The sequence below is a fragment of the Pelmatolapia mariae genome, linkage group LG12, assembly GCF_036321145.2.
Source record: "Pelmatolapia mariae isolate MD_Pm_ZW linkage group LG12, Pm_UMD_F_2, whole genome shotgun sequence".
Taxonomy (NCBI): Eukaryota; Metazoa; Chordata; class Actinopteri; order Cichliformes; family Cichlidae; genus Pelmatolapia; species Pelmatolapia mariae.
The window spans coordinates 35959650-35969906 of record NC_086237.1 but is presented as its reverse complement, the minus strand read 5'-3'; the positions used below and the strand labels follow the sequence as shown (position 1 = coordinate 35969906).

Genomic DNA, 10257 nt, shown 5'->3' with positions numbered 1-10257 from the left:
GTCAAGACCCTTGCCATCATCCTTTTGTGTAGCTTGTGTAAACACTGTAGCCATACCATGTTTTGAAACCTCAAAGTGTGTTTCTCAGAAGTTTACATTATGCATATGGTGGACTGTGTTGCCTTGTTTGCATACCCTGCTTAGGTGACATGAAAAACCTATCCATCACAGGATGTTTGCAATTGTCCCTCAATATATGCCACAAAGGTAAACTGCTGGAACTGTTTGTGCTCAAAATGAGGATTTGAATTAATGCTGATTCAGTCCTGGTGACCACTTTTTGAAATCCTTTGAAGAATCTTCCATAAGTCTACAAAGAAAACAGAATTAAAGGGAGTCTGTGTAGACTTTTAGGTTTCACATGAGCAGTCCCAATGATAAATCGTGTTTTGTTGTTTAGAAGCTAAATTTGAGCTTTGGTGCCATGGCTTTGGACCTGTATGCTCCATAAGTTCTCGAAATAAATAAGAGATATTGCAGATATGCTCAGTTTTCCATTAGCTTCTCTTCCTCGGTGTCTTCCTGTGAATCAGATTTTCTGTCACTGTCAGCCCACAATAAAGATGTATCACAAACCAATGCTCTGATTAGGGACTTTATAGCAGGAAGTCCGGAACGATTGGCCAACGAGCTTCTGACTCTTTCCCTAGTCTATGATGAGTTGGAGGAATGATTATAATAACAACCGTGATGTCCTTATCTACACTGTTTTTATCATTTATCCTAATCAGTAAGAGTGTAACAATTCTCCAAATCCACTGTTTATTTCATAGCACTTTCTTTAATTTCGACAGAGGACATAAATTAGAAAAAATTAGCAGGAAAAAAAATAAAGCTTCGTCTCAGAATTGTTACACCTCTACGAATCTTCATAATCAGGAAAGACTGAATCATAGTCTTCCAGTCACAGGAGAATGTATTAAGAACCCTGTAACCGAATGCACTTACTGACGCGTTTCCACTTAATATATGAGAGATTTCAAATATAAATAGTAGACATTAAGTTATAAACCAGATTCAGTCAGTAAGTTCTCTAAGTGCAGTTTAAAACTTCAAAGCTTTTTTTAAAGGAGACATATGATGCTTCTGTCTAATAAAATAATTAGTTATGCATATATTTGTGTGTGTGTGTGTGTGTGTGTGTGTGTGTGTGTGTGTGTGTGTGTGTGTGTGTGTGTGTGTTATGGTTTAACACAGTTTTTTTTAACATACTAGGGTCTAATTTACTGTATGTCACAGAAGCTCCACCCACCTGTGCTTGACAACCTTCTATTTACGAGCAGCACCCACTCAGATCAAATTAAACCTAAAGGGAGAAGTGCTAAATTGGCTTGTTTCAGACAGCGGATGAAGTGAATGGCTGTACCAAGGCCCAATTTGAAATAAATAAAGGGTATTTTGAACTATGAGTCATGCAAAGACACTCATCAAAATATGGACCTAGAAAGGAGCATTATAGGTTTCTTTTAACTTTGGGACCACGTGTGTTAGATCAGTGATGAGGAGGAAAGACATTAGCAATAATCTTAGAGAATTATAGCACAGTTATTGCTCCACACTAATCTGGAAAGGTTTTTATAGCCATTTCCAAACAATTTGAAGTCCATCATTCAACAGTGAGAAAGATTAATCATAACATTCAAGACAGTTACCAATCTCTCCCAGGAGTGGACGTCCGTACAAATTTACAGAAATGTCAGACCATACAATGCTCATAGAAACTGCAAAAGACCCAGAGCTACATCTCAGAGTCTACGGGCCTCACTTAGCATGTTAATTGTTAAAATTCATGACAGTATAATTAGAAAAATACTGAGCAAGATTTGCTTGTTTGGAAGGGTTGCCAGGAGAAAGCCTCTTGAAGGGTATGACAGTATGGCTTAGATTTGCAAAGTTGCATCTAAACAAACCACAAGACTTCTGGAACAATTTCCTTTGGACAGACGAGACCACGGAGATGTTTGGCTGTAAATGCAAAAAGCCACATTTGGTGGAAACCAAGCAGCATATCAACACAAACTCCTCATGCCAACTATTAAGCACATATACCTCACATTCAGCAACCGGCGAAAAAACTGAAATAACAACTGGATTTTCCTAAAATCCAAGAAAGAGACTTTTTTTTTTCTCTTTTATGTCTGTGCCTGATTATAGTGATGTGATTTATATGCATGTGTCCTCACAGTGCTTACATATGCTGAATTCTGTCTGTCATGGAGCACTGAGATTCAGTACAATCTTTAAAGCTCTTACTGACCACTTTTGTTGCATGTTCGGATTAGGTGGTCTGTTTTTCATGTCCTTGACTCAACCGCTGATATATTGTTATTTATAAGGCTGCTTTTGATTTGCCCCCATGTCACTAACGGAGTTACATTTATTAAAAAAGTGTGGGAAATTATTGTCATAAAGTAGGTCCAAAGATTATTTCCTTCTGTCCAAAAGGCACTCTTCACTTAATGAATTTAAAGCAATTTTAAATTATTGTATGCAGTTACTTTAGGCTGCAAATGTTTCACCTGAGTCTTATTACCTTTGATTCTGACATTAAACAGTTACCGAGGTATTCAATTTTTATGGACATAGAAACACACAAAATGTATAATCCTATCTTTTATGTTTTTTGTACTTGGTATATTGATTAGGGTATGTGCGTGTGTGTGTGTGTGTGTGTGTGTGTATATAATTGATTGGACTGCTTTCTTTCTTTGCTAAGACACTCCTGTAAAAAATAGTTTAATCTCAAGTCTTATTGTTTTCCTGGTTAAATATCAGTTAAATAAAATAAATTAGAAAAATAAAGCATAGTGATGGTGGGGCGATCATTTGGACATGTTTTGTAACTGCAGGACCTGGGCATCATTCAGTCATTGTGGCAACCATGAATACTCTGTCCACCAGTCTATATTGTATTCTATATATGTATTCTAGAGTCAAATGTGAGGCCATCTGTTTGACAGCTAAACTTTAACCGAAACTGGGTGATGCAACATGACAATGCTCCCAAGCACAGCAGCAAATCTACAACAGAATGGCTGAAAAAGAAAAGATGAGGCAATGGCCCAGTCAAAGTCCAGACCGGCAGGACTGCAAGAGAGCTGTGCATAAACAAATGTCTACAAACCTCAATTAAACTGAAACAACATTGTAAAGAAGAGAGGGCCAAAATTTACTTCAAGTTATTGCTGCTAAATGTGGATCTACAAGCTGGTTAATCATGAGGCGTACTTAATTTTTCATACGCTGCATCTGTGTTTTGCACAGAGTAACATATCAAGTGTTGTTGTTCATCTCAGCGTGTATTTACCTAATTTTAACACTTAGTAAGGCCCAGATAATTTTTTATTGTTTCCTGATGTACAAAACCTTAGAAATAAAACTAAATTGAATTGAACTGACAGAGAGTGTAGCTTATTTTTATACAGCAATAAGGTAATTTTATGTTTGAGTTTACAACTCATTCTGATAGCCACCAGAAACCAAAATGTCGGTTGGTTTATGCTTTAAATAAAAAAATCTGCTTTGAAGATATCATTTCATTGGTTCAGTTTTAGTGTGTTAATCCAGTAATAAACAAAACAATGTTTTAGAGGATTGTTTTTTTGGTTTGTCTAACTCATAGAGTTTCATTTATGTCTGTTGTACTTTAATAGGCTGTATGTAATACAAATTTGTGGCTTGGTAGAGCTCTACTCTCAGCAATTAAAAATATTTTTACTGTTTTTTAAAGAATTATTTTTCTGCTGTTTCTCTGCACCGCTGCTGTTGTTGCCACCCTTTCCCCAGTAAATTGTCTTGCATCACCAAATAAATCCATCACTTTTTATGGGATTTCCGAAAAAAGGAATGATCACTTATGCAGGAACCAGGGTCTGGTTTACAAGAGTTGAAATGCTTTCGGTTTGGTTTTTGGTTTGGTTATAAAAGTTTTTGAGGCCTCCAGTGTGTTTGCCCTGTGAGCCTGATGGACAAGGTGCAAGAAACATGAATGGTGTGCATTCATTTTGCCTAAAAAATGAGTCCTGGGTTGCAGCTTTACCAGGTCATTTTGTTTTTGTGTTCGGAGTTTATCCACTGAGGGAGGGGCAGCCTCCCTGAGCAAAACAAGTGGCCTGGTCTGATGAGTTTCCATTTCGCTGCAACATTTGCATGATGGGATCCAAATTTAGTATAAACAACATGAAAGCATGGGTATATCCTGCTTTGCATCAACAGTTTAGGCTGCTAGTGACGTAATCGTGTGGAGAATATTTTGAACTCCATAGTACCAAATGAGTATTGTTTAACCAGCAAAGTCTTTTATTACCACAGTGTACCCGTACTCTGATGGTGGCTAACAGCAGGATAATTCATCATGTCACCTACCTCAAACTAGTTTTTGAACATGATGATGAGTTCACTGTACTCAAATGGCAACAGTCAAAAGTTCTCGGTCAAAACGAGCACCTTTGTGATGTGGTGGAACAGGAAATTCACATTGTGGATATGCAGGCAAAAAAAATCTGCAACAACTGCTGCAACATGCTGTCATGTTGAAATGGACCAAAATGTCAGAGGAACGTTTTCAGCACCGTGTTAAGGCAGTTCTGAAGGCAAAAGGGGGTCCAAACCAGTTCTAGCAATGTGTACCTAATGTAGTGGCTGATGAATGTATAACTGATTATTTGTGGTTGGATTGGCTGAGGAACTCAGGAGGTAAAACAGGTGATCTGTTAATTGGATGCTTTGTATTTCAGTAGCTTGCTGTGCCGGTCTGTGTGCCAAAGTATTCTTGAGTGAAATGACGAACCCCAAGTTGCCCTCAGATGCAGAAAAGAACTTAGGCATAAAAAATGCTTTTATGAATGTGTGAATGAGTTGAAAGTTGAAAGGTGCGCAATTATACATATAAAATGACATAAATTAATATAATTTAATTTGTATGTTATGTTATAGAAACCTGCTCCGTCTTTCTTTCTCTGCTTCTGTGACTGTTTTTTCTTCTTCTCCTCTTTTTGTCTCTTTTTTAAAGCAGATATAGCTGAAAGATGTTACAATAAACATTCCAGAGGGTGTCACCCACCCGGAGACTAATTAGAGACCTGGGAGGCTGAGCAAGATGGATGACTGCTGTGTGTGTCAGTGAAGAGAGGAGGAGGAGGAGGGGCCGCGCTGCTACAGCGGCTGATGGTTATATGCAGGTGGCTGGATATAAACAGTGGCTTTTATCTTGGCTTTGAACACGGGTAAGCTCAGGGGCCTGTACAGGTGTGTACGCAGGGCATGAGAGTTGAGAGAAGATGGTGGTGGTTGGGGAGTCGTTACTGGTTCAGAAAAGGCCAGAGGCAGTCATTTGTCAAAGAGAGCCCACTTTGGCGGATCTTTGCTGGGGTCATAGAGTGCCACAGTAATGTGTGTTGTGTTGTGTGTGTGTGCAACCACTAATGATGTGGATCATATAGACACTGATGTGGCCATGTGGGGAGGGAGGGGGGGGGGGGGGGGGGGTGTTGGCCAGGTCGCACAGACTTCAAACAACAACCAGATGCTTTGGTTGAGTAATCGCATTGACTCACTGTGTCCCCCATAGGACTAGACAAAAGGAGTTGTGCGTCAATGTGTGTGCCAGGGTGTTTTGTTTTTAATTAGTGTAATGAGCCAGGCGATGGCAGAGATTATTTTGGCACTGAGGAGAATGATCCCGACAGCAAACAGTGACTCAGTGTTGATGTCAAACAGGGAGAAAAAATATCTTTCTTCTTGTCACGTTGCTGCCAAAAAGAAAAAAAACGGAGGAGTTTTTGTTCATAAGGGTGCGAGACGCACGTCCCAGTTCTCCTTAATTTTAGCCTCAGAAGTGTTGCCTGTCCCTGCTGGGATGTGCTAGTTTTTAAGATTAATCCATCAAATTACATTCGAGTTTTCTTTCTTTGGAGATAGCTTTAGTTATGGATATACAGATAGTTCAGGTATTCTTGTGATTTTTCTGACGTGGGTGTTGAAAAAAGTCCTATTGCAACAATAATGAGTGGTCCAAGGAATAATAATATAAATCACTGTGGTTAGTGTCCCCTTGAACCATTTTCAACTTTCCCAGATCATTTTTATTCCTGATAATTCCTTTTAGTGATAGTCTTGATTATTTTGGTAATAGCCTCATCTGATCATCTTTAAATGTTCTCAACACCCAAGAAACAATCCAAAGATACAATACAGACCAGTAATTTTGTTATTACTAATGTGATTGGTTGAATTACAATTATGGTAATCAAAATAGTTCATCCATTCACTTCCGCTTATCATTTTCAGGGTCGCAGGGGTGCTGGAGCCTATCCCAGCTGTCTTAGGGCGAGAGGCGGGGTAGACTGTGGACAGGTCGCCAGTCTGTCGCAGGGCTTACACATAGACAGAAACAACCATTCGCGCTCACACCTATGGGCAATTTAGAGTTTCCAATTAACCTAACCCCATTAACTGCATGTTTTTGGACTGTGGGAAGAAGCTGGAGTACCCGGGGAGAACCCACGCAAACACGGGGAGAACATGCAAACTCCACACACCTGATGGTGGAATTGAACTCAGGACCTTCTTGCTGTGAAGCAACAGTGCTAACCACAATGACACCGTGCTACTCACCAGCTCAAGAAATCGGAACATCAAACTTTAAGTAGCAGCAGAAAAGTCAGAGAACCAGCCAAATCTGCATGGGCTGTTTGTGACCCAGGGGCTCTATATAATATGGTTCTCTGAAATGCCAAGAGCAAAAGCCTAGAAGGAGAAATAATATTCAGCTACAAAAGAAAGAAATGTGAAATTAAGATTCAGGGCTAGGCACTCGTGTTTACCCAAGAGAGAACAAGGACATGACATAGTCTTGGCCCCGAATTTGTGAATTCAAAGCATCTCGGCCAACTTCTTATTCAGCTATGCATAACTTCGCATTGGCAGGCAGGTCAGGGATGCTGAAGTACTTTCTAATACATCTCAGTGGATTATTCTTGCTGTGACCTCCAGCCCCCATCTTGTATAACTCAACAGTCAGGACACATAGCAGGGTGAGGGGCTCTGCTGCGGCCACCCATGCTAAAAATCCACACACGTGATACTGGAAGAAACGTACCTAAAGGAAAACAGTCAGAATTCCTAAAGGGCAAAATGCCAAAAATATGGATGATAACTAAATAAATAAGCGTGAATGAGATGTGTGGAAGTGCCAGCTTCTTTCTGAAGACGGCAAAAAGGGAGAACAGAATTACAGTAACTCCAGCAGACCACAAGGAATGTGGCCGGGCAGCGTGTACAGACAAGCCCAGCATGCGATCAGACATACGCACTCACACACACGCACGCACACACACACACACAGAAACAAAGAAGACAAAGGAAGCCTTGCTACTTAAACTGCACAGCATCTCAGACTGATAGCGCCAATTCACATTCATTTTCACATGGACAGGATGTTTTCTTTTATCCCACTGGCATGAAATCTGTTTGTGTGAGGCTAAACACATAACACACCATATTTAAAATAATAAACACAATTTTGTTTGTGGCCTCACTGGCATTCCAAAGAAATTGGCACTAATTAATCATAAAATGGGATCTGATGTTATCTAAGCCCTAAATTATAAATAAATACTATCTGGCTGAACTGACAGCACAAAAACAGCTGTCATGTCTTTAAGGACATTTGGAGTAATAACAATAAAAGCCACAGGAAGATTTTAGTGAACCTGGTCATGTGTTTCAGTTAAGAAGATGAGGCTAGGTTGGAAATGCGAGTTGCAGAGGTGAGTATAAGTAAATCCATATAGAGTCTAACAAATCTGAACTTCTCAAGCAAGAGGAGATAGAGAGAAACAGAAACTGCATAACGACATATAACTGCACAATTTCAGGGCAGCAGTAAGTTCATGAAAGGTTGGATGATGCAACAAATTAAAGGAAATAAACAGATGAATAGTTCCAAAGAAGAAAAAATGTGTTTTTTAAGGCTTAAGTGAGAAGTCCTGGCATTACCCCAGTTGAAATGGTGTGGTCAGAAGAGGGCTGTTCAGTCTAGACATTCAACAAATCTTAATGAACTGTAACAGTTTCACGAGGAATGGTCCAAAATTCCTCCTCAGAAACTGCTATAGGAAATTCTAAATGGAGGCTGGTGCTGATAAAGGCTCTACAGGTTTGAAGGGTATTGAAAAGGTACAAAATTCAAAAAAAAAAAAAAAAATCGAATACACAATGATATAGATGAACGTAATAGTACATTAATTAGTCAGAAGATAACTACACATTTTGTTAATTGACTGGAATAATCAAGACTATAGAGTAAGTATAAAGTAGCAGACGTGTACAGTACTTGAGTTCAACTGTCAGAGGTGAATATTTTAGGTTTAGGTTTAGATATAATATTCCTTACATATGTCAGACTAAAAGCTGGCTGTTCTACAGTAATGCAATTCAAACAAACACACAAAAAAGTCACAGTCATAGCAAACGTCCAACATAGTTAAATTCTAAGAACTTCCTTCCTCCTAAACAGTCCCAGTCTTTGAATTTAAAACAAGTTAAGCTTTTACCAGCAAGTATCTCAAGGCCACACAGTCGCATTTGTCCAAAGGGCACACGTCATGCTAGATTACTTTCCCAGAGCACCCCTTCTCAACCCAGTCAGTTTTGGCCAAATAAATGTTGGGCTTTTTTTTCCTTTCAGCATGGCGGGATCATACAGGATATTCTATTTTTAGTCTAACGGGCTGCTGTTTTGGCTTGAAAGCGTGTTCTCAGTGCTTCATGGTGGTTGCTGTTAAACACGTGAGGGTGCTGTTTCTCACGAGGTCAGACTGACTGACTGTAATGTAATAATAAAGGGCCGAGAAGTGCTCACAGTGGGCTTGTACACTCAGTGCACCTGTTTCTATTAGTGAATAGGGCTGGAGAAGCTTCAGTGGAGATATGCAAAAGAGGATCTGACTTTCTGATTTCAGATTCTGATAGCTGTGTTTTCTTTATGAACAATTAAAGGTTTTCACATGAGTTATAAATAAAACAAAGTGCAGATAAATACGTAAATAAATATAGGCCTTAAATATTTTGTGATTTGAGAAGTTTAAAAAAAAATCAGAAATCCCGCCGCAGGATCCAAAAAATTAACTTCGTCGAAAAAGTACTTAACAAGTAGTTTCCCCAGCTTCATTCGTCCAGTTGATCTCGTTTGTGTTAAGATGTGAGACTATACTAGCCTATACCTTTACTCACTTTTCAACTTTTCCATACTTCTGACCATATTTTCTTATCTTAGAAGGATGTTTGGCCTCTCCTTGTCTTTTGTTTAACACTTTGCATGAGAGGGCATGGGTTTCCAAAAACAGTGGACCACTAGTCATATTTAGACTCCATCATAAAAACAGACAAAATAATATTTCAGAATGGTTATAATGTGTTTCCTATAGTCTTATAGCATGTTTTCCATTAACTGCCCTGCTTTATGGTAGTACTGAGCCTCAGCTGTGTCGCTACTCTGCCTGTGTTGACCTAAAAACATGCTTCATTGTCGTTGTGATTGTACTGGATACTGATTTATGATATTGTTTTAGTTTAGCTGTAATATTAAACTTGGTTTGCGGTCAGTTGTGATTATTATGCTTTGATGTGATTTGATTTTTACCGTTGCGGACCTGCTGTTCATTGCACCACAGAGACCACCTTTAAAACCCCATCGCGCCACCCTCTCTCCCTCCCTCCTCCTCTTTTCTTTCTGCTGCTTTCCCAGTGCTGCAGGTTGAATCCATTGCCCCTATTTCCTGTCACATGGGTTGGAAATAGGATCCCTGTTTTCTACTATCTGGTCTCGTCGTAGTGGTGTCAGTGTAGTAGTAGCTGTAGGACCTGCCTTGAAGTTCAGGGACTTTTTAACACCGGCCAAAGCGCGACTCCTGCACAGACACAGACAGCCAAGCAGCAAGTCAGCCAGCCAGCCAGTCAGTCGGTCCAGCAGCCCGCCGGTCTGCGCACCCGTCCGTCAGGCTGCACTTCACCTGAGAGCGAATTCAGACTCTTTAATCACACGATGGATTCCTGGACCGTCACCTCTGCTCTGCTTCTCGCTGGCTTTATTTCTTCCGCGGCTTTTAATGATTTCGACACCGGTAAGTCAAACTTTTCTTCTCGCCTTTTCCTCGCAACGGGTTTGCGTCTCCAAAGTTCCTCTTTTGCGCGACGCACAAGCGCTTCTCCTCTTTAAAAAGAAAAAAACAAACAAACAGCACAACTCGCACTAAA

General features: G+C 39.8%; 1 protein-coding gene across 3 annotated transcripts in view; it reads left to right on the top strand.

Annotated features, from left to right (window-relative positions):
• Positions 1-9784: 9784 nt before the first annotated feature.
• Positions 9785-10257, top strand: part of kremen1 (kringle containing transmembrane protein 1) — a 64313-nt gene continuing 63840 nt past the window's right edge. For all 3 annotated transcript variants that reach the window (XM_063489562.1, XM_063489561.1, XM_063489560.1), the window contains exon 1: positions 9785-10124. In XM_063489562.1, the coding sequence (XP_063345632.1) occupies positions 10046-10124 (79 nt within the window). In that variant the 5' untranslated portion in view covers positions 9785-10045. The remainder of the gene's footprint in view (positions 10125-10257) is intronic.